Here is a 25,862-nt window from a genome sequence, read left to right as displayed (position 1 = left end):
CATCTCATCCTGTAAGTACATCCCGCCATCTCACCCTGTAAGTACATCCAGCCATCTCATCATGTAAGTACATCCAGCCATCTCATCCTGTAAGTACATCCAACCATCTCATCATGTAAATAGCTCTAGCCATCTCATCATGTAAGTAGCATCCCGCCATCTCATCCTGTAAGTACATCCAACCATCTCATCATGTAAATAGCATCCAGCCATCTCATCATGTAAGTAGCATCCCGCCATCTCATCCTGTAAGTACATCCAACCATCTCATCATGTAAATAGCTCCAGCCATCTCATCCTGTAAGTACATCCAACCATCTCATCATGTAAATAGCTCCAGCCATCTCATCATGTAAGTACATCCAGCCATCTCATCATTTAAATAGCTCCAGCCATCTCATCCTGTAAGTACATCCAACCATCTCATCATGTAAATAGCTCCAGCCATCTCATCCTGTAAGTACATCCAACCATCTCATCCTGTAAGTACATCCAGCCATCTCATCCTGTAAGTACATCCAGCCATCTCATCATGTAAATAGCTCTAGCCATCTCATCATGTAAGTAGCATCCCGCCATCTCATCATGTAAGTACATCCAACCATCTCATCATGTAAATAGCTCTAGCCATCTCATCATGTAAGTACATCCAGCCATCTCATCCTGTAAGTACATCCAACCATCTCATCATGTAAATAGCATCCAGCCATCTCATCATGTAAGTAGCATCCCGCCATCTCATCCTGTAAGTACATCCAACCATCTCATCATGTAAATAGCTCCAGCCATCTCATCCTGTAAGTACATCCAACCATCTCATCATGTAAATAGCTCCAGCCATCTCATCATGTAAGTACATCCAGCCATCTCATCATTTAAATAGCTCCAGCCATCTCATCCTGTAAGTACATCCAACCATCTCATCATGTAAATAGCTCCAGCCATCTCATCCTGTAAGTACATCCAACCATCTCATCCTGTAAGTACATCCAGCCATCTCATCCTGTAAGTACATCCAACCATCTCATCATGTAAATAGCTCTAGCTGTCTCATCATGTAAGTACATCCTGCCATCTCATCATGTAAGTACATCCCGCCATCTCACCCTGTAAGTACATCCAGCCATCTCATCCTGTAAGTAGCATCCAGCCATCTCATCATGTAAGTAGCATCCAACCATCTCATCATGTAAATAGCTCTAGCTGTCTCATCATGTAAGTACATCCAGCCATCTCATCCTGTAAGTAGCATCCAGCCATCTCATCCTGTAAGTACATCCAACCATCTCATCATGTAAGTACATCCAACCATCTCATCATGTAAATAGCTCTAACTGTCTCATCCTGTAAATACATCCTGCCATCTCATCATGTAAGTACATCCAGCCATCTCATCCTGTAAGTACATCCAACCATCTCATCCTGTAAGTACATCCAGCCATCTCATCCTGTAAGTAGCATCCAGCCATCTCATCATGTAAGTAGCATCCAGCCATCTCATCCTGTAAGTACATCCACCCATCTCATCCTGTAAGTACATCCACCCATCTCATCCTGTAAGTAGCATCCAGCCATCTCATCATGTAAATAGCATCCAACCATCTCATCCTGTAAGTAGCATCCAGCCATCTCATCCTGTAAGTAGCATCCAGCCATCTCATCATGTAAGTACATCCAGCCATCTCATCATGTAAGTAGCATCCAGCCATCTCATCCTGTAAGTACATCCAGCCATCTCATCCTGTAAGTACATCCAGCCATCTCATCATGTAAGTACATCCAGCCATCTCATCATGTAAGTAGCATCCAGCCATCTCATCCTGTAAGTAGCATCCAGCCATCTCATCATGTAAATAGCATCCAGCCATCTCATCCTGTAAGTAGCATCCAGCCATCTCATCATGTAAATAGCATCCAGCCATCTCATCCTGTAAGTAGCATCCAGCCATCTCATCATGTAAATAGCATCCAGCCATCTCATCCTGTAAGTAGCATCCAGCCATCTCATCATGTAAATAGCATCCAGCCATCTCATCCTGTAAGTAGCATCCAGCCATCTCATCCTGTAAGTACATCCAGCCATCTCATCATGTAAGTAGCATCCAGCCATCTCATCATGTAAATAGCATCCAGCCATCTCATCCTGTAAGTAGCATCCAGCCATCTCATCCTGTAAGTACATCCAGCCATCTCATCCTGTAAGTAGCATCCAGCCATCTCATCCTGTAAGTACATCCAGCCATCTCATCCTGTAAGTACATCCAGCCATCTCATCATGTAAATAGCATCCAACCATCTCATCCTGTAAGTACATCCAGCCATCTCATCCTGTAAGTACATCCAGCCATCTCATCTTGTAAGTACATCCAGCCATCTCATCATGTAAGTAGCATCCAGCCATCTCATCCTGTAAGTACATCCAGCCATCTCATCCTGTAAGTACATCCACCCATCTCATCCTGTAAGTAGCATCCAGCCATCTCATCCTGTAAGTAGCATCCAGCCATCTCATCCTGTAAGTAGCATCCAGCCATCTCATCCTGTAAGTAGCATCCAGCCATCTCATCCTGTAAGTAGCATCCAGCCATCTCATCCTGTAAGTACATCCAACCATCTCATCCTGTAAGTAGCATCCACCCATCTCATCCTGTAAGTAGCATCCAACCATCTCATCCTGTAAGTAGCATCCAGCCATCTCATCCTGTAAGTAGCATCCAGCCATCTCATCCTGTAAGTAGCATCCAACCATCTCATCCTGTAAGTAGCATCCAGCCATCTCATCATGTAAGTACATCCAGCCATCTCATCCTGTAAGTAGCATCCAGCCATCTCATCCTGTAAGTAGCATCCAGCCATCTCATCCTGTAAGTAGCATCCAGCCATCTCATCCTGTAAGTAGCATCCAACCATCTCATCCTGTAAGTAGCATCCAGCCATCTCATCCTGTAAGTAGCATCCAGCCATCTCATCCTGTAAGTACATCCACCCATCTCATCCTGTAAGTAGCATCCAACCATCTCATCCTGTAAGTAGCATCCAGCCATCTCATCCTGTAAGTAGCATCCAGCCATCTCATCCTGTAAGTAGCATCCAACCATCTCATCCTGTAAGTAGCATCCAGCCATCTCATCCTGTAAGTACATCCACCCATCTCATCCTGTAAGTAGCATCCAACCATCTCATCCTGTAAGTAGCATCCAGCCATCTCATCCTGTAAGTAGCATCCAGCCATCTCATCCTGTAAGTAGCATCCAGCCATCTCATCCTGTAAGTACATCCACCCATCTCATCCTGTAAGTAGCATCCAGCCATCTCATCCTGTAAGTAGCATCCAGCCATCTCATCCTGTAAGTAGCATCCAACCATCTCATCCTGTAAGTAGCATCCAGCCATCTCATCCTGTAAGTACATCCACCCATCTCATCCTGTAAGTAGCATCCAACCATCTCATCCTGTAAGTAGCATCCAGCCATCTCATCCTGTAAGTAGCATCCAGCCATCTCATCCTGTAAGTAGCATCCAACCATCTCATCCTGTAAGTAGCATCCAGCCATCTCATCCTGTAAGTACATCCACCCATCTCATCCTGTAAGTAGCATCCAACCATCTCATCCTGTAAGTAGCATCCAGCCATCTCATCCTGTAAGTAGCATCCAGCCATCTCATCCTGTAAGTACATCCACCCATCTCATCCTGTAAGTAGCATCCAGCCATCTCATCCTGTAAGTAGCATCCAGCCATCTCATCCTGTAAGTAGCATCCAGCCATCTCATCCTGTAAGTAGCATCCAGCCATCTCATCCTGTAAGTACATCCAGCCATCTCATCCTGTAAGTACATCCAGCCATCTCATCCTGTAAGTAGCATCCAGCCATCTCATCCTGTAAGTACATCCAGCCATCTCACCCTGTAAGTAGCATCCAGCCATCTCATCCTATAAGTACATCCACCCATCTCATCCTGTAAGTAGCATCCAACCATCTCATCCTGTAAGTAGCATCCAACCATCTCATCCTGTAAGTACATCCACCCATCTCATCCTGTAAGTAGCATCCAGCCATCTCATCCTGTAAGTAGCATCCAGCCATCTCATCCTGTAAGTAGCATCCAGCCATCTCATCCTGTAAGTAGCATCCAACCATCTCATCATGTAAGTAGCATCCAACCATCTCATCCTGTAAGTAGCATCCAGCCATCTCATCCTGTAAGTAGCATCCAGCCATCTCATCCTGTAAGTAGCATCCAGCCATCTCATCCTGTAAGTAGCATCCAGCCATCTCATCATGTAAGTACATCCAGCCATCTCATCATGTAAGTAGCATCCAGCCATCTCATCCTGTAAGTAGCATCCAGCCATCTCATCATGTAAGTAGCATCCAGCCATCTCATCCTGTAAGTAGCATCCAGCCATCTCATCATGTAAGTAGCATCCAGCCATCTCATCCTGTAAGTAGCATCCAGCCATCTCATCCTGTAAGTACATCCAGCCATCTCATCCTGTAAGTACATCCAACCATCTCATCCTGTAAGTAGCATCCAGCCATCTCATCCTGTAAGTACATCCACCCATCTCATCCTGTAAGTAGCATCCAGCCATCTCATCCTGTAAGTAGCATCCAGCCATCTCATCCTGTAAGTAGCATCCAGCCATCTCATCCTGTAAGTACATCCAGCCATCTCATCCTGTAAGTACATCCAGCCATCTCATCCTGTAAGTAGCATCCAGCCATCTCATCCTGTAAGTAGCATCCAACCATCTCATCCTGTAAGTAGCATCCAGCCATCTCATCCTGTAAGTACATCCACCCATCTCATCCTGTAAGTAGCATCCAGCCATCTCATCCTGTAAGTAGCATCCAGCCATCTCATCCTGTAAGTACATCCAGCCATCTCATCCTGTAAGTAGCATCCAGCCATCTCATCCTGTAAGTAGCATCCAACCATCTCATCCTGTAAGTAGCATCCAGCCATCTCATCATGTAAATAGCATCCAACCATCTCATCCTGTAAGTAGCATCCAGCCATCTCATCCTGTAAGTACATCCAACCATCTCATCCTGTAAGTAGCATCCAACCATCTCATCCTGTAAGTACATCCACCCATCTCATCCTGTAAGTAGCATCCAGCCATCTCATCCTGTAAGTACATCCAGCCATCTCATCCTGTAAGTACATCCAACCATCTCATCCTGTAAGTAGCATCCAACCATCTCATCCTGTAAGTACATCCACCCATCTCATCCTGTAAGTAGCATCCAGCCATCTCATCATGTAAGTACATCCAGCCATCTCACCCTGTAAGTACATCCACCCATCTCATCCTGTAAGTAGCATCCAACCATCTCATCCTGTAAGTACATCCACCCATCTCATCCTGTAAGTAGCATCCAGCCATCTCATCATGTAAGTACATCCAGCCATCTCACCCTGTAAGTACATCCAACCATCTCATCCTGTAAGTAGCATCCAGCCATCTCATCCTGTAAGTAGCATGCAACCATCTCATCCTGTAAGTAGCATCCAGCCATCTCAACCTGTAAGTAGCATCCAGCCATCTCATCCTGTAAGTACATCCACCCATCTCATCCTGTAAGTAGCATCCAGCCATCTCATCCTGTAAGTAGCATCCAGCCATCTCATCCTGTAAGTAGCATCCAGCCATCTCATCCTGTAAGTAGCATCCAGCCATCTCATCCTGTAAGTACATCCACCCATCTCATCCTGTAAGTAGCATCCAGCCATCTCATCCTGTAAGTAGCATCCAGCCATCTCATCCTGTAAGTAGCATCCAGCCATCTCATCCTGTAAGTAGCATCCAACCATCTCATCCTGTAAGTAGCATCCAGCCATCTCATCCTGTAAGTAGCATCCAACCATCTCATCCTGTAAGTAGCATCCAGCCATCTCATCCTGTAAGTAGCATCCAGCCATCTCATCCTGTAAGTAGCATCCAGCCATCTCATCCTGTAAGTAGCATCCAACCATCTCATCCTGTAAGTAGCATCCAGCCATCTCATCCTGTAAGTAGCATCCAACCATCTCATCCTGTAAGTAGCATCCAACCATCTCATCCTGTAAGTAGCATCCAACCATCTCATCCTGTAAGTACATCCACCCATCTCATCCTGTAAGTACATCCACCCATCTCATCCTGTAAGTAGCATCCAACCATCTCATCCTGTAAGTAGCATCCAGCCATCTCATCCTGTAAGTAGCATCCAGCCATCTCATCCTGTAAGTACATCCACCCATCTCATCCTGTAAGTACATCCACCCATCTCATCCTGTAAGTACATCCAGCCATCTCATCATGTAAGTAGCATCCAGCCATCTCATCCTGTAAGTAGCATCCAACCATCTCATCCTGTCAGTAGCATCCAGCCATCTCATCCTGTAAGTACATCCAGCCATCTCATCCTGTAAGTACATCCAGCCATCTCATCCTGTAAGTAGCATCCAGCCATCTCATCCTGTAAGTACATCCAGCCATCTCATCATGTAAGTAGCATCCAGCCATCTCATCCTGTAAGTAGCATCCAACCATCTCATCCTGTAAGTAGCATCCAGCCATCTCATCCTGTAAGTACATCCAGCCATCTCATCCTGTAAGTACATCCAGCCATCTCATCCTGTAAGTAGCATCCAGCCATCTCATCCTGTAAGTACATCCACCCATCTCATCCTGTAAGTAGCATCCAACCATCTCATCCTGTAAGTAGCATCCAACCATCTCATCCTGTAAGTACATCCAGCCATCTCATCCTGTAAGTACATCCAGCCATCTCATCCTGTAAGTACATCCACCCATCTCATCCTGTAAGTAGCATCCAACCATCTCATCCTGTAAGTAGCATCCACCCATCTCATCCTGTAAGTACATCCAACCATCTCATCATGTAAATAGCATCCAGCCATCTCATCATGTAAGTAGCATCCAACCATCTCATCATGTAAATAGCTCTAGCTGTCTCATCATGTAAGTACATCCAACCATCTCATCATGTAAGTAGCATCCAGCCATTTCATCATGTAAATAGCTCTAGCTGTCTCATCCTGTAAGTACATCCAACCATCTCATCCTGTAAGTAGCATCCAACCATCTCATCCTGTAAGTACATCCACCCATCTCATCCTGTAAGTAGCATCCAGCCATCTCATCATGTAAGTACATCCAGCCATCTCACCCTGTAAGTACATCCACCCATCTCATCCTGTAAGTAGCATCCAACCATCTCATCCTGTAAGTACATCCACCCATCTCATCCTGTAAGTAGCATCCAGCCATCTCATCATGTAAGTACATCCAGCCATCTCACCCTGTAAGTACATCCAACCATCTCATCCTGTAAGTAGCATCCAGCCATCTCATCCTGTAAGTAGCATGCAACCATCTCATCCTGTAAGTAGCATCCAGCCATCTCATCCTGTAAGTAGCATCCAGCCATCTCATCCTGTAAGTACATCCAGCCATCTCATCCTGTAAGTAGCATCCAGCCATCTCATCCTGTAAGTAGCATCCAGCCATCTCATCCTGTAAGTAGCATCCAGCCATCTCATCCTGTAAGTAGCATCCAGCCATCTCATCCTGTAAGTACATCCACCCATCTCATCCTGTAAGTAGCATCCAGCCATCTCATCCTGTAAGTAGCATCCAGCCATCTCATCCTGTAAGTAGCATCCAGCCATCTCATCCTGTAAGTAGCATCCAACCATCTCATCCTGTAAGTAGCATCCAGCCATCTCATCCTGTAAGTAGCATCCAACCATCTCATCCTGTAAGTAGCATCCAGCCATCTCATCCTGTAAGTAGCATCCAGCCATCTCATCCTGTAAGTAGCATCCAGCCATCTCATCCTGTAAGTAGCATCCAACCATCTCATCCTGTAAGTAGCATCCAGCCATCTCATCCTGTAAGTAGCATCCAACCATCTCATCCTGTAAGTAGCATCCAACCATCTCATCCTGTAAGTAGCATCCAACCATCTCATCCTGTAAGTACATCCACCCATCTCATCCTGTAAGTACATCCACCCATCTCATCCTGTAAGTAGCATCCAACCATCTCATCCTGTAAGTAGCATCCAGCCATCTCATCCTGTAAGTAGCATCCAGCCATCTCATCCTGTAAGTACATCCACCCATCTCATCCTGTAAGTACATCCACCCATCTCATCCTGTAAGTACATCCAGCCATCTCATCATGTAAGTAGCATCCAGCCATCTCATCCTGTAAGTAGCATCCAACCATCTCATCCTGTAAGTAGCATCCAGCCATCTCATCCTGTAAGTAGCATCCAACCATCTCATCCTGTAAGTAGCATCCAGCCATCTCATCCTGTAAGTAGCATCCAGCCATCTCATCCTGTAAGTAGCATCCAGCCATCTCATCCTGTAAGTAGCATCCAACCATCTCATCCTGTAAGTAGCATCCAGCCATCTCATCCTGTAAGTAGCATCCAACCATCTCATCCTGTAAGTAGCATCCAACCATCTCATCCTGTAAGTAGCATCCAACCATCTCATCCTGTAAGTACATCCACCCATCTCATCCTGTAAGTACATCCACCCATCTCATCCTGTAAGTAGCATCCAACCATCTCATCCTGTAAGTAGCATCCAGCCATCTCATCCTGTAAGTAGCATCCAACCATCTCATCCTGTAAGTAGCATCCAACCATCTCATCCTGTAAGTAGCATCCAACCATCTCATCCTGTAAGTACATCCACCCATCTCATCCTGTAAGTACATCCACCCATCTCATCCTGTAAGTAGCATCCAACCATCTCATCCTGTAAGTAGCATCCAGCCATCTCATCCTGTAAGTAGCATCCAGCCATCTCATCCTGTAAGTACATCCACCCATCTCATCCTGTAAGTACATCCACCCATCTCATCCTGTAAGTACATCCAGCCATCTCATCATGTAAGTAGCATCCAGCCATCTCATCCTGTAAGTAGCATCCAACCATCTCATCCTGTAAGTAGCATCCAGCCATCTCATCCTGTAAGTAGCATCCAACCATCTCATCCTGTAAGTAGCATCCAGCCATCTCATCCTGTAAGTAGCATCCAGCCATCTCATCCTGTAAGTAGCATCCAGCCATCTCATCCTGTAAGTAGCATCCAACCATCTCATCCTGTAAGTAGCATCCAGCCATCTCATCCTGTAAGTAGCATCCAACCATCTCATCCTGTAAGTAGCATCCAACCATCTCATCCTGTAAGTAGCATCCAACCATCTCATCCTGTAAGTACATCCACCCATCTGATCCTGTAAGTACATCCACCCATCTCATCCTGTAAGTAGCATCCAACCATCTCATCCTGTAAGTAGCATCCAGCCATCTCATCCTGTAAGTAGCATCCAGCCATCTCATCCTGTAAGTACATCCACCCATCTCATCCTGTAAGTACATCCACCCATCTCATCCTGTAAGTACATCCAGCCATCTCATCATGTAAGTAGCATCCAGCCATCTCATCCTGTAAGTAGCATCCAACCATCTCATCCTGTCAGTAGCATCCAGCCATCTCATCCTGTAAGTACATCCAGCCATCTCATCCTGTAAGTACATCCAGCCATCTCATCCTGTAAGTAGCATCCAGCCATCTCATCCTGTAAGTACATCCAGCCATCTCATCATGTAAGTAGCATCCAGCCATCTCATCCTGTAAGTAGCATCCAACCATCTCATCCTGTAAGTAGCATCCAGCCATCTCATCCTGTAAGTACATCCAGCCATCTCATCCTGTAAGTACATCCAGCCATCTCATCCTGTAAGTAGCATCCAGCCATCTCATCCTGTAAGTACATCCACCCATCTCATCCTGTAAGTAGCATCCAACCATCTCATCCTGTAAGTAGCATCCAACCATCTCATCCTGTAAGTACATCCAGCCATCTCATCCTGTAAGTACATCCAGCCATCTCATCCTGTAAGTACATCCACCCATCTCATCCTGTAAGTAGCATCCAACCATCTCATCCTGTAAGTAGCATCCACCCATCTCATCCTGTAAGTACATCCAACCATCTCATCATGTAAATAGCATCCAGCCATCTCATCATGTAAGTAGCATCCAACCATCTCATCATGTAAATAGCTCTAGCTGTCTCATCATGTAAGTACATCCAACCATCTCATCATGTAAGTAGCATCCAGCCATTTCATCATGTAAATAGCTCTAGCTGTCTCATCCTGTAAGTACATCCAACCATCTCATCCTGTAAGTAGCATCCAACCATCTCATCCTGTAAGTACATCCACCCATCTCATCCTGTAAGTAGCATCCAGCCATCTCATCATGTAAGTACATCCAGCCATCTCACCCTGTAAGTACATCCACCCATCTCATCCTGTAAGTAGCATCCAACCATCTCATCCTGTAAGTACATCCACCCATCTCATCCTGTAAGTAGCATCCAGCCATCTCATCATGTAAGTACATCCAGCCATCTCACCCTGTAAGTACATCCAACCATCTCATCCTGTAAGTAGCATCCAGCCATCTCATCCTGTAAGTAGCATGCAACCATCTCATCCTGTAAGTAGCATCCAGCCATCTCATCCTGTAAGTAGCATCCAGCCATCTCATCCTGTAAGTACATCCAGCCATCTCATCCTGTAAGTAGCATCCAGCCATCTCATCCTGTAAGTAGCATCCAGCCATCTCATCCTGTAAGTAGCATCCAGCCATCTCATCCTGTAAGTAGCATCCAGCCATCTCATCCTGTAAGTACATCCACCCATCTCATCCTGTAAGTAGCATCCAGCCATCTCATCCTGTAAGTAGCATCCAGCCATCTCATCCTGTAAGTAGCATCCAGCCATCTCATCCTGTAAGTAGCATCCAACCATCTCATCCTGTAAGTAGCATCCAGCCATCTCATCCTGTAAGTAGCATCCAACCATCTCATCCTGTAAGTAGCATCCAGCCATCTCATCCTGTAAGTAGCATCCAGCCATCTCATCCTGTAAGTAGCATCCAGCCATCTCATCCTGTAAGTAGCATCCAACCATCTCATCCTGTAAGTAGCATCCAGCCATCTCATCCTGTAAGTAGCATCCAACCATCTCATCCTGTAAGTAGCATCCAACCATCTCATCCTGTAAGTAGCATCCAACCATCTCATCCTGTAAGTACATCCACCCATCTCATCCTGTAAGTACATCCACCCATCTCATCCTGTAAGTAGCATCCAACCATCTCATCCTGTAAGTAGCATCCAGCCATCTCATCCTGTAAGTAGCATCCAGCCATCTCATCCTGTAAGTACATCCACCCATCTCATCCTGTAAGTACATCCACCCATCTCATCCTGTAAGTACATCCAGCCATCTCATCATGTAAGTAGCATCCAGCCATCTCATCCTGTAAGTAGCATCCAACCATCTCATCCTGTCAGTAGCATCCAGCCATCTCATCCTGTAAGTACATCCAGCCATCTCATCCTGTAAGTACATCCAGCCATCTCATCCTGTAAGTAGCATCCAGCCATCTCATCCTGTAAGTACATCCAGCCATCTCATCATGTAAGTAGCATCCAGCCATCTCATCCTGTAAGTAGCATCCAACCATCTCATCCTGTAAGTAGCATCCAGCCATCTCATCCTGTAAGTACATCCAGCCATCTCATCCTGTAAGTACATCCAGCCATCTCATCCTGTAAGTAGCATCCAGCCATCTCATCCTGTAAGTACATCCACCCATCTCATCCTGTAAGTAGCATCCAACCATCTCATCCTGTAAGTAGCATCCAACCATCTCATCCTGTAAGTACATCCAGCCATCTCATCCTGTAAGTACATCCAGCCATCTCATCCTGTAAGTACATCCACCCATCTCATCCTGTAAGTAGCATCCAACCATCTCATCCTGTAAGTAGCATCCACCCATCTCATCCTGTAAGTACATCCAACCATCTCATCATGTAAATAGCATCCAGCCATCTCATCATGTAAGTAGCATCCAACCATCTCATCATGTAAATAGCTCTAGCTGTCTCATCATGTAAGTACATCCAACCATCTCATCATGTAAGTAGCATCCAGCCATTTCATCATGTAAATAGCTCTAGCTGTCTCATCATGTAAGTACATCCAGCCATCTCACTCTGTAAGTACATCCAGCCATCTCATCCTGTAAGTACATCCAGCCATCTCATCATGTAAATACATCCAGCCATCTCATCATGTAAGTACATCCAGCCATCTCACCCTGTAAGTACATCCAACCATCTCATCCTGTAAGTACATCCAGCCATCTCATCCTGTAAGTACATCCAACCATCTCATCATGTAAATACATCCAGCCATCTCATCATGTAAATAGCTCTAGCTGTCTCATCATGTAAGTACATCCTGCCATCTCATCCTGTAAGTACATCCAGCCATCTCATCATGTAAATACATCCAGCCATCTTATCATGTAAGTACATCCAGCCATCTCACCCTGTAAGTACATCCAACCATCTCATCCTGTAAGTACATCCAGCCATCTCATCCTGTAAGTACATCCAACCATCTCATCATGTAAATACATCCAGCCATCTCATCATGTAAATAGCTCTAGCAGTCTCATCATGTAAGTACATCCAACCATCTCATCCTGTAAGTAGCATCCAGCCATCTTATCCCGTAAGTACATCCAACCATCTCATCAATGGTGAGGCAGTGGTTGAAAGTGTTGTGTAGGGTTGCCTTCCATAGACATGCTGGGTTGTGATGATTGCAGTATATGAAACTCCTAAAAAGAGGCAGGAAGCCCACAGGGCTGATAACTACAACATGCCCCGGCCCTGTTAACATGTCACCAGCCCTGTATTAAAATAGGAACTTTAGATATGGGGTTAAATAAAGCAATTAATGAACAGCTTGTAGTGAGGTAGACTTAAACATGTGCAGAAGCAAATTCAATAAAGCCATAACTTGGTGGTCACTGTTGATTCATTTAGTGTCCCTGCCATCTGAATCAGAAAAGAGAAAAGAACGACATTATTCATTGGTTGAAAGCCTTCTCTAGAACAGTCACATTTAGTTTTAGATAAATGGGTAGGTTGATCTGTGGAAGTTACAGTTTGGTTGATCGTGAACTATACAGACATCATCTAGCTACCACAATTGTAAAATATTTTCGAAATATTTCCTGTAGTCAATGAAATGGTCAAATATATACCCTTGGAAAATGTACTGGCTGACAGGGCTGGCTATAAGCATAAAGTTGTAAGCCTGTAGTGGGTCACCGGACAGATGCTATTTCATACACTGATGATTGTTGGTTTCAGTTTCCAATAAGAACCAAATATAATCTTCTTTTGTGAGCACAATCTCACTCTGTGGGTACCTTGTTCTCTGACAGTCTCATCATCTGACTGCCTAACCCTTTGACTATTTCACTCTGTGAGTACCTTGATCTCTGACAGTCTCACAGTCTGACTGTTTCACCCTCTGGCTGCCTCACCCATTGACTATCTCTTTCTGTGAGTGCCTTGTTCTCTGACAGTCTCATCATCTGACTACCTAACCCTTTGACTATTTCACTCTGTGAATACCTTGATCTCTGACAGTCTCACAGTCTGACTGTTTCACCCTCTGGCTGCCTCACCCATTGACTATCTCTTTCTGTGAGTGCCTTGATCTCTGACAGCTCACAATCTCTCACTCTCTCTGTATTGCAGTACTCTGGATGACATGGAGATGTATGAGCAGCAGAAGGTGTTCAAGATGTCCGACTTCGTCAAGATGAGCGAGTTCCTAAACCTGTTTGTATTCCGAGTCATCTGGCATGGTCTCATGGGTGAGTGAAGTGAACTCAAGCAATTGGTAGACCAACACAAACTAGACCAACAATATTCAAGGTAATAATACAATAACAATACATATTTTTCCTTATACTGACTCATGCGTAATTGCTTTTGTCATGAGTCAGGATAAGAATAAAATATCAATTTTATTTAGAAAATTACATTTATGAAAACCATCAACATACAAGTGCTGAGTTAAGTGAGCATTAAAGGTGAACACAGTTCTCACTCCCACTGTATTTGCTGTTGTGTTCCAGACATCCAGACTGCAGGAGTTAGTGATGTCTTCTCCTCCTCCTGGAACCTCCTGATCATCCTACATGAGCGAGACGCACGTCGCAGCTACACACACAGTCATCACTGGCTGGTCAGGTCCGTGTAATGAATCACCATACAGCTAATAAATCAATAAACCTGTGAAACTCCACTAATGATTGTCATTAATTACCTGTAAATTCCCTGTCACTCTGCCCATGAATATTTGGTTTAGAATAGCAGCCTGTTCAGCAGCCCATGCTTGTCGTAAGAAGGGATAAATGGCCCTGGGTGGTCAGCTTTGTTGACGGAGTTGACACATGATAACATATACAAATTGTGTTGAATGATGCTCGTGATGCTATCACTGGATAGTCTGGTCCAGACTTGAATATTTATAGACTGATGCCATATAGCTGGAATATTGCTGCGAGTGTAGTTAAACAAGAATCAAACTGTACCTATCTCTCCCTTAAGCTTATGCATGGACTAAATCCCATAAGGTAAATTCTCTGGACAGAGTTATATCCCTTAGGTGTGTCAGGAGTTTGTGATGGTTGGTTCATATCTCTCACATTTACCCTTATTACAGCACTTTGTGTGCAGCAAGATTTCATCAAAGTGTTGAATCTGTGTCAGTTGTATGTTTTTGCCATTAAACTGGCATGTTGAGTATTTCTCTGTTGGAATCATGTGCTGAGCAAGAGTGTGTATGTTTGGTTTCTGCAGGGACGTGAAGGCCAGTCAATTCATGGGGGAGCTGGAGAGAGGCAGGAAAACAGTACAGTTCCTTATGCAGAAAGTGCCCCACATCATTCCATTCCATGAGGTAAGGGACGAGTAGGACAGGCTGCTGGTATTGATCTGTTGGGTTGCTGTAGAGGCTGAAGCCAAAACCTTTTTCACCATGAGTGTTATGGGTGGAGCCTGGTACTAGGGTCCTCTGTGTCTGTCTAATGAATCTATTGCTGTCCAGCTAGAGCAGTCTGGTCATAGACAGTTGGCCACAGCACTAGAAGATGGCAGGAGACTCAGCCTTGATGAGGACAACAGCTTAAAATCATAGGTTTTATTTCCCCGACACATAATACGGGGGAAGATATAGTCAACGCCCCAACTGTCTGTCTGTCTGTCCATCCGTCGTCATTTTGTGTTGGGAGCATAACTCAAAACCCATTCCATATTTTTCAACAACAGTCGGCAGATATATAAGACTGATACAAAAGTTGTGCCTTTTGCATTTTGCTGCTTGCAGATTTTTTCATTTGTGTTTTCTCGGTTTCCATTTGAACAATTCAGACATCTTCTGCTGATTCTTTTTGGTTATGTAGCTAGTTACCATTTCATCATTAATATCAGTCAGTACCATTACCCCCCTTGACTCCCGTTGTTGACTACCTATCTGTTCATACTTACACATTGTTCAAAACCTATCACTAATCAAGAGTTACCCATTTTTCACTATCTGTCAGGTGTCAATAATTACCCATTGTCCATTACCTCTCTGTAATTAATTTTTGCCAATTGTCCACTTCCTATCAGTGCTAAATTACCCATTGTCCACTAGCTATCAGTGATTAAATACCCAAGCACTACATACACCTTGATTTACTCCTGGCTTTTGTTTGCTTCATTACCAGCCGGCAGTCAGCACCAACTAGCACCTAAATCACCCCTTCATGTTTATCACTTCGAAATCAACTTCAAAGAGAGTATCAGGGCATGTCAATAAAATAGTTCATAAGGCCTCTAGTGTGTATGGGGGCGGTGGAGTAGCTTTGTGGCTAAAGCATTTGCTCATCACACAGAAGACTTGGGTTTGATTCTCCACATGTGTACAGTGTGTGAAGTCCATTTCTGGTGTCCTCTGCCCGTGACATTGCTGGAATACTGCTAAAAGCGGTGTAAAAGCATACTCACTCACTCTGGTGTGTATTTAAGTAGACTTGTAATTCTGATGTTTGTTTCAGAGTTATAGCATTCTGTAAGAATGTGGCTGCTGGTATGTATGTAAAGCGGTCTAAGTTAATTTAGGCTCAATATTGGTCACTACATGCTTTCTAAGATGCTTCGGTGAAAGATCAAAGGTGCCGACAGTACTTTATCAGACGATAGTATGCTCTTTTTGTATTGCATCACAATTCCTTGATGTGACTGCGCCATTCTAGCCTGCCCCCTCGTAATCGAACACTTACACATTTCGTCACAATGAAACCGACGTCACAGTGCATGTCACTTGTCATCGCCTCCTCGTACAGCCTGTTGCAGTAAACTTTTCCGTTGCATCTTAGTTTCTTGGTTTGTGGTCACATCACTCAGCTAACATCACTGCTGGGAACATTACGTTTATGTTTTAAAACAGATAAAACCTCTTAGTTTGACTCAATTTTCGAAAAACACAGTAATCAAATTATTTATCATCTGTTTTGTCTGGTAATGTTCATCTTACTGTAGGGCGGCAGGCACGTCAAGAGAACAGTGCATCCGTTAGCCCTGTGTGAGGCTTCTTAATTTAGGTCCCCGACATCTTCGTTTATTTTCTGCCTTTGTAACATCAATGCACTACCATCCTTGTGCTTTTGTTATTTCCCGCAACGCGCTTTGCGGGGGGTATTAAAATGCACCCGTCCGTGCATCCGTCAGTCCTGCGTCCGTCCGTATGTCCGTCTGTCCATCCGTGCACAGTTAACTTTTCCGGAGCAGATCTCTAAAACCGTTCAATACTTCTTCACCAAACTTGACACATAGATTGGTCTAGTGGTGTACTGGTGATAGTTTTGGAATTCTGAATAAAATATTTTTGGCGTTTCCATGGCAACAAGTTTGACTTTGACTGAAATTGGAGGTAATGTGGGGGACATTGATGACTGTGTCTTGTTATAATAGTTCAGGGCAAAACTGTGACTGTCAACTTTTGCAAATTGGTAAGCTGTGTTCTGATTGGTCAATTTGAAAGGTTAGCTGATGCGACCCACTAGTAGGGTTTGGTAGACATAGTAATGAATGATACTGAGTCTAGGTTTAATTAGACTGTATGTATAGTAGACTTTCAATCTTTGGGTTTGTTTCAGAGAGTTATATTATTCCGTAAGAATGTGGCGAAGGAGAAGGATGCCTTAGGGCTGACTGAGTCGGTGTGCACCTCCCCACAGTCGACACTCATCACAGTGCATAGAAGTCGCATTGTTGAGGTATGAATGTGGGGCTGGCATCATTGAGGTATGGGTGCAAGGCTGGCATCATTGAGATAAGGATGTTTGGCTGTCATTGTCGAGGTATTGGTGAAGAGCTGACCTCATTGAGATGCGGGTGTAGGGCTGACATCGTTGAGATAATAGTGTAGGGATCGCATCATTGAGGTACAGGTGTAGGACAGACCTCATTGAGATACGGGAGTAGTGGACACCTCATTGAGATATGGGTGTAGAGCTTGCCTCATTGACGTAAGAGTGTTAGCTGGCATCGTTCAGATACTTATGTAGGTCTGGCACATGCAGATTCGGGTTTAGGGCTGGCATAGTTGAGGTACGGGTGTAGGCCTGGCATTGTTGAAATACAGATGTAGGTCTGGCACATTGAGATACAGGGTTAACACTAGCCTAGTTGAGGTACGGGTGTAGGGTCGGCATCGTGATATGTAGAGTCTATTGACTCTACAAGGGATCACAGGCCACCGTTGATGAAATTTCGGTTTTTATAGTATTGTGTGTGTTGACGAGTATTTACTGGTGCTTGTGTTCCAGGACGGGTATCGGCAGCTGGCCCAGCTCCCATCGCGAGCCATGAAGGGGGTCATCAGGGTCAAGTTCATCAATGAACAGGTCAGGGACATGATATAGGTCAGCAAAAAAACATGTTGTGGTTCTGCGTACACCACTTTAATATTTAAGGTACAAAGTGAGGATTTTATTTTATTTTTAATTTTTTAGACATAAACTACAAACTAATTAACAGCACATTTATCAAGAAGTAGTTGTTTATTCAGATTGAGATTCCTAGCACTGGGCCAATGTCTGTTGGTGCAAAGAAAACATGATGGTATCTGAAAGCCTATTTATACATTCCACTAAAAGAATAGCATCAAAGAATTCAAGCTTGGTAATCAGAACCACAACATTATTTTTTAGGCCTAATGTAAATCACTGAGATCTGTTGATGACAATCTTTTCTTAAATGGATGTTTGTTAGTTAACAGTAATTTCAAATCTTTTTCTACTGGCAGTTGTTTAATTCGAAGCAATTTCTTGGCTATGTGGATCTTTGGTGAGTCTTCTGATAAGCTGAACACAAACACTCACAACATATCTGACTGAGTATCTGACTGTGTATCTCACTTAGGGCCTGGATGAGGCTGGTATCGACCAGGATGGAGTGTTTAAGGAGTTCCTGGAAGAAACCATTGCCAGAGTGTTTGATCCTGCTCTCAATCTGTTCAAGGTCAGTTGACAGAAACGTGTGACTTATTCAATACTTTGGTAATCTCTGTCTGTAGCTGTCAGGTAACCTAGTAGTACCTGTAATAATGGCGACCAACGGCCTTTATAGGTCACAGTATTATGCTGTTGATGCAGGTGTCAGTATGGGTTTGGGACTTAACTGCAGAAACTAAGGATTTCAAGTAAGAATGTCTGTTGGTGTCAGTGAGTGAGGCTGCTGGGCCCACAGACTGTCTTCTCACAGGGAGCCAAGAATAGGTCCAGTGATTCTATTCTCACTGCACCAACCCATGTTTGTCATAAGAGATGACTAACAGGATCAGTGGGTCATGCTTGCTGACTTGGTTTACACATATCACCATGTCCCAATTGTGCAGGTCAATGCTATGTTCATGCAACTGACAACTTTATTGTCTGGTTCAGGCAGGATTATAAACTGACACATCACCACTATATACCTGGAATATTGCTAAATTTGGCGCTAAACACAAACCAACCATCCAACCACCTATTCAGACCCTGACTTCCCACTGTGTTTCTGCAGGTGACGAGCGAGCAGAAGCTTTACCCCTCATCCACATCCTACATCCAGGAGAACCACCTAGCTCTGTTTGAGTTTGTGGGCAAGATGCTGGCCAAGGCTCTCTATGAGGTGGGTACAATGACTGTAGCATGTTCTAACATTCACTTAGTCTTTTTGCAGTTTTACTCCCGGTTTGACGGAGAAACCAGAGGATACAATATTGTTTTGTGACATATTTGTGCTCTCTTCCCAGGGTATTGTTGTAGACATTCCATTCGCCCCCTTCTTCCTGACGCAGCTCCTGGGGCGCCAACAGAGCTCTACCTACAGCTCCCTGGATGAGCTGCCCTCGCTTGATCCAGAGCTGGCGAAGAGCCTCACCTACATCAAGGTAAGACACACTCAGTACCTACATCATGAAACGCGAAAGAAGTCAGCAAATCTTTGTCAAGATGTTGTATAATTCTGTGTATGTTTGACAGCACTACGATGGAGACATGTGTGACCTTGAGCTGACCTTCTCCTGTGATGAGGATTGCATGGGACGGCTGGAGACTCATGAGTTGGTTCCAGGAGGGAAGGCCATCTCCGTCACCAACGAGAACAAGTAAGTCAAGAACACTGACTAGTGTCTGTTAGTGAGAAATCAAATTGACTTGCAGTCATGAGATTGTGAACCAGTTTTCAATTATGTTATTATACATGTGATTTTGTGCTTTTACGTTTTGGTGTGAGATGCTGGAAAATCCTGCCACCTGCATGATGTAGCTGAAGGACAGAATGTATGTGAGATGATGTGAAGTGACAATGTTGGACAGTGTGCATAATGTCACAAGTTGGTCAGTCTGGAGTCAGTAGCTGGAATGTTGTTGGGTGTTCTACAAGAAACACTCAATGTCTTCTCTTCCAGGGGTAGACTACAGGCAGATTCCAATAGAAGGTCTGGGCTCAATTCCAAAACACTGACACAATGGGAAATTGTTGGAATGTTGCTCAAAGTGTTGTACGACGCTCGCTCGCTCGCTCACTCACTCACTCACTCACTCACTCACTCACTCACTCATTGTTTTGCCAGGATCCGCTATGTGCACTTGATGGCCCACTTCCGAATGTACCGCCAGATCAAGGAGCAGACATTGGCCTTCATTAGAGGCTTCAAGGCTGTTGTCAACCCTGATTGGTTACAGATGTTTTCCGCACCTGAACTCCAGAAACTCATCTCCGGAGACAACATGGAGGTCGATATTGAGGACCTGAGGTAGGGTGCCAGTTCAGAATTAAACAACTTTGAGATCACTGTACAGGAAAACTCATCATTTGACAAACAAGGATCATAAGAGACGTATGGCAGGTCATCTAAACAAATTCAGTATATTTGAGTCATTTACTGTGGGCTTCTTGCATATACAGACATAGAGCTTTGCAAACAGAAATTGCTCAGTAAATTTTTATTCGCGTACTTTGGTCTTTGTTCATTGAATCTGAAACCAGAAGACCAAATGACTTTCATGCATGAGATGAATAATTTCACCATCATTTTTGCTTATCTGCTTATCAGTTTATGAGACCTGGTAGGAACTAGATAGCTTTATCATTATTTTTTATCATCAATGGATGGGTACCTGGTATGGCATACATAGCTTCATCATTTTTTTTTGCTGATTAGTGGATTGGTACCTATGTTAAGAGATTGACAGCTTTGTTATTTTGTGTGCTCTTCAGTGGTTTGGTACCTGGTAGGAGATAGATAACTTTGCCATTTTGTTCACTCATCAGTGATAATTTTATCATTTCATTAACTTATCAGTGGATGTAAGTAGTTGAGCTGTTGTCTGTTACAGGAGGCATACTCAATACTATGGTGGTTACCATAACAACCACAAAGTTATCAACTGGCTGTGGGATATTCTGGAGAAAGACCTCACATTCCCAGAGAAGGGACTTTTCCTCAAGGTCAGATAACTCTACCTGGAAGTCATTTATCTTTAGTATATTGCACATTTTATGGAAACTGTTATCATGCTTATAGTCTTTGTCATCAATGTAATATCATCTGTAATACCCCACACTACATGATGCACAACGTGGGTGGATCCAGAGGTGGGGTTCAGGGAGTTTGAACCCCCCATTTGAACATGACATGACCTCATTGGAGTTTTTTACCCCCATCACCTTTCAAAATTCTTGGATCTGCCCATGCATGAGTTGTCATCCCAACAATAAGCATTGATCTCATGCTGCTCAAATTGGTATGTAATGGTTATAATCGACAGTACCATGTGTGGCCTTGACAAACTAACATGAACTGCGCTGCTGCAAGGCCAGTACATGTTCTATTCTTGCATATCTTTTGAAAAGGATGTAAGGGTTCAAGTAAAACACGCTTTATCTGGTTCTGGTGACCACGAATAGCGAACTGAATTCATAAAGGGCTACGGATAGGTTCACTGAATATATGAGTGAATCATAACAGCCTTCTTGATGATGATGATGACGATGATGATGATTTTCCTCCAGTTTGTGACCAGCTGTTCCAAGCCCCCACTGCTTGGTTTTGCCAACCTTGAGCCGCCCTTCTCTATCCGATGTGTGGAGGTCAGCGACGACCAGGTCAGTGCTGTCACTAGCCGCGGTCAGGTCTTGTGTTTCTTATCTGACCTTTGTTGGGAGCGACTGATTAAATTGGGAAGTCAGACCTGTTTTTTTTTAATGTCTATGTACCCTGATCAGAGTGTCCAGTGTCAGTCAGAGGATTGTTTGGTCCAGATTCAGTTTACAGACCAGCATGCAATATTTTCATAGTTTGTCATAGAGATACAACAGACTCAATTATTCTGTAGTTAAAACTAACTTGTATTGCATCTATTTCAGCTGCTTAAGATGACCGGCATTCAAAGAAATCCTGAAGAAATTGTTGCTATGTGAAACTGATCCAATGATTTATGTCTGTGTTTTCTGATAAAGATATGATGAAAACAACTATTGATCCATTCCTATTAGTGGAAGCGCATCTACCACAGTGGAAAGAATAGCAACCCTCTGTGTTTGGACCATTTGATTAAAAGATTTCACGAAGACCTGACAATGGTAAACAAAATTACTGCTCTAACTGTATTCTTCAATCCCATAGGATACTGGTGACACAGTGGGCAGTGTCCTCAAGGGATTCTTCAACATCAAGAAGAAGGATGCTGGCGGGCGCCTCCCAACATCCTCCACCTGTTTCAACCTACTCAAACTCCCAAACTACTCCAAGAAGAGCATTCTCCGTGACAAGCTCCGCTATGCTATTCACTCACACTCTGGTTTTGAAATATCATGATGTCATTGTTCCACACCTCTCTGCCTCCTCATCCACTTGCAGATCCTTACAAGATGAAGCTGTGGTAGATGAAAACATTCAACGTAAATCCACTTAGGTTACAAACTTTAGAGGTTGAGTTGGAATCAGTATGGTATGTCATCATTTGTGGATTTCATGCCATACTAAGCTACTTGTGATAAAACATATATAGTCTGGAGTGTAATCAAACCCAATTCACTCACTCACAATAAATGTATCTTAGTTTACAAAATGTGAACTCAAATCTGAACAAATTATTTTGTTCATATTGAATGCCTTAAATTTTGGACTGAAACTATCTTCAGCCATGCTTCCATGGAAGCACCATCTAGTCTGATCTCTAATAGGATAAAGAGCTGTTTCCCCTAGCTGTGAGAGGATCATGGGTCAAATCCAAAGCTTTGCCAATCATGTGTTATTGCCAGGCACCAGAGTCAGTATTTACACGGGTTGTTTTGAGTGTTTCTTGCACATTAAGCCCTGATTATTAACTGAATACTGTTCCATTTGTTGCCAGCAAAAATATCACTCACTCATAATAGCTTACCAACTGTAAACTGTGTTGTGTCAGCTTCCCATACGCTCATGCACTATCCACAGTATGTGAATGATCTGGAGTTGTATGTTTTTCGATATGTACGAGTGTAGTTCAGCAGTTCTTTCCGACAAAAAGCATGGAATGTTTCATAATGTAGAGAGACGACTCTACTCTTAACAGGTGTACAATGTATATATACCTAATGCAAGGGTAGAAACTACATGTAGGTTATAGCATGCAGTCATCCTTCTTTGTACCACGGGTCATGGGATCCATTTTATTGTGTATCTAGTGTATTTGATGCAATCTGTGTTGAAAATACTCAGATTAATTGAACTGTTAGGTTGATTTGATGTAACCGCAAGTCTATTGATTCTCAAAAGAAACAGAAATATACTGGTGCTTTGATTTAGTGAACCCTAATTATATGCATATGAGTCTCTTGAAGATGGAAAGAGTCTAGATGACTGTTTGGTAGCTAGGGCATTTCCTGCTGTTGAACCTATGTAGACTAGTGGCTGTATATAGCTGACATCAAACAGACAGACCTGCACTGCTACAGACGGGTGGAGTTTGTGAGTTAGAACTTTCACTTTACTGATGAACATATGCAGGGATGCACTTGCAGTGTCTATTCTAGGACGTGCGATTGCGTGATTTGCACTAATAATGATCAGATCTCCCCTCATATATACAACACCGTGTGAATTGTCGCACATAGTAATTTGCTCCATACCCACCTTTCAAAAAAACATATGAAAAAATCTTTATATTAACAAGGAATGACATTTTAAAATGGAGTCGGCCACAGAGTCAAGTTCAAGTAACATCATATAAACATAACAGAGTAACCTCCCTTGGTGAAAACCACTATTGGCACTGGGGAAACGAAATTCCATTCATATCAGTATGAAAATAGATCACATATTTCGATGAAGTTATGATTTGATTAATTAATTAAGTGACATTAGACTATGAACTCAAAACAGTGCATGTGTACAGTGCTTGCAAAACACAGTTTAGTCATCTTTTTTAGAACATCAGTTCGTTTTAGCTTTGTTTTTCGAAATCAGACAATATTATCACTTGAAGTTGCAGATGACAAATGAATACAAAATTCTTATTTACAACGGTTTGTGGTAATTTGGCGTGAATGTCATGCAAAAGAATGCAAATACATGACTTTTTTGCACAAAATACCACTGAGAAAGCAGCAGTGTCAGCCATGTCTCCCCAGACCGATACATCTGTTAAGGAGACGTGTGAATCAAAAGGAGAGCAAAACCCCGAGACTGACCCCGACTCCGAAAATAAAACAAACCAGAAAATTCAGAAAAAAAGATTGAAAGAATGGCCATGGCTCTCTCAAAATGAGCTTAGTGCTGTGATATGTGACTATTGCAGACAAAACAAAATGAGCCATCGTTTCACTGGTTGTCGTACATCCACACTATTTTGAAAGATGGTAATACAGGTATTCCCCCCCTTCATTTTCCAAATCCCCTCCCCCCCCCCTCCTTTTTTTGTGAGGGGGCGACAAATCGTCCCTGGATTTTCAGTTCTAGAATAGACACTGCACTTGGTACACATACTCCCTGTCCCTTAAGAGCTTTGTTGGAACAGAAGCCAAAGTGTCTGAAAGTCCTTGGGCAGAGTTTAGTTGTTTCAGGATCTGATGATCATGGTCTGCATCTGATAATGATCTGTAGTCAGAATCATGTTTGTGTCAGTAAGGGTCTACATGGTATAACATGGGGTTTTATATGGTATATTATTGTGTTGTACATGGTATAACATGAAGTTTTACAATTATAACATAGGACTATACATAGTATAACATGGTCTGCATTGCTTGCCAGTGTGTTGCCAGGTTTGTTGGTTTTTGTCCTTCCAACTGCCTGAAGCTTAGAAATGCACACTATGATATTTATGACATTGCAGGATATACCATCAGAACTTACAGTAATAAGTTGGTTAGGGTAGGCAAGAGGTTTAAGTGTGCCATTATCATACTGAAGTTCTAGGTTTCGTTCCTTGAAGTTATGCTAGTATTTTCCAGAGTGCTGCTTTATTGGTAACAGTATTTTCATTCCACCGAGAAGGACTGTTGAGTGTGTTACAGGGTTTGACAGTTAGTCTCATAGAGCACAGATATCTCAGGTTCTTGCATTGTATTCCTTAATGACATTCCGTTCAATCACAGCTGTCTACTTAATCCATGGTGACAAGTTGACTTCATACATGGTGACGAATCGATTTCATCTGTGGTGACAAGTTGACTTTCATGAGTGATGAGTCAACCTCATCAGTTGTAACAAGTTGATTTCTTCCATGTTGATGCATTGACTTTGTCTAATATGAGTTGACTTCATCTGTGGTGCAAGTTGACTTCATCCATGGTGTGAGTTGACATGATCATAGCCACTGTGATGAGTTCACTTCATACACGGTGACAGGTTGTAGGTTGTTTGCACTGTCAATATTTTATGGGTGGTGGTGAAATGTGGTGTATATGCGCACATGATGATTTGATGTGCGGTGGTTGTTGAAGTTAGATGTTGTAAATATATTTGCCGCTTGTTATGTCTCATCTGTACAGGGGGCAGCACGGGTTGCTGTGTCCCGAAAATGAGGTCTCCTTCAATTTGATACACCTACTTCAGTACAAGTCTGTCTATCTTGACAACTGCCTTTTCAAAATGGAGATATATGATCTTTTATGCTATAGCAATATTCTGACACAATTGAGCAACACTTTGCTGTCCCGGGGCTCCAGATAACTTTTCAACATCAGGAGTACTTAATCCTTAGTTTTTAAAATACAAGAGTACTGGAAAGATGTAAGAGTATATTTAGAGTACTGAATGGAATTTTATGTTTTGTTTCAAAAATGCAAACCAAAACATTGCCACTCTAGTGTAAACAGGTCAGCAGACAAATGAAACAATACTTTTTAAGAAAAA

At 43.3% G+C, this 25,862-nt stretch overlaps 1 protein-coding gene across 1 annotated transcript in view; it reads left to right on the top strand.

The window, feature by feature from the left end:
• Positions 1-24,219, top strand: part of LOC137293230 (ubiquitin-protein ligase E3B-like) — a 42,967-nt gene extending 18,748 nt beyond the window's left edge. Inside the window, exons 18-30 of the mRNA XM_067823894.1 lie at positions 13,679-13,797; positions 14,062-14,176; positions 14,789-14,888; positions 17,131-17,250; positions 17,803-17,880; positions 18,398-18,496; positions 19,040-19,147; positions 19,272-19,409; positions 19,501-19,625; positions 20,094-20,276; positions 20,860-20,971; positions 21,536-21,628; positions 22,149-24,219. Coding sequence (XP_067679995.1) covers positions 13,679-13,797; positions 14,062-14,176; positions 14,789-14,888; positions 17,131-17,250; positions 17,803-17,880; positions 18,398-18,496; positions 19,040-19,147; positions 19,272-19,409; positions 19,501-19,625; positions 20,094-20,276; positions 20,860-20,971; positions 21,536-21,628; positions 22,149-22,340 — 1,582 coding nt within the window. The 3' untranslated portion in view covers positions 22,341-24,219. The remainder of the gene's footprint in view (positions 1-13,678; positions 13,798-14,061; positions 14,177-14,788; positions 14,889-17,130; positions 17,251-17,802; positions 17,881-18,397; positions 18,497-19,039; positions 19,148-19,271; positions 19,410-19,500; positions 19,626-20,093; positions 20,277-20,859; positions 20,972-21,535; positions 21,629-22,148) is intronic.
• Positions 24,220-25,862: the final 1,643 nt, after the last annotated feature.

Source organism: Haliotis asinina, chromosome 1 (genome assembly GCF_037392515.1).
Source record: "Haliotis asinina isolate JCU_RB_2024 chromosome 1, JCU_Hal_asi_v2, whole genome shotgun sequence".
Taxonomy (NCBI): Eukaryota; Metazoa; Mollusca; class Gastropoda; order Lepetellida; family Haliotidae; genus Haliotis; species Haliotis asinina.
The sequence above is the reverse complement of the archived record's forward strand: the minus strand, read 5'-3'. Positions and strand labels throughout refer to the sequence as shown.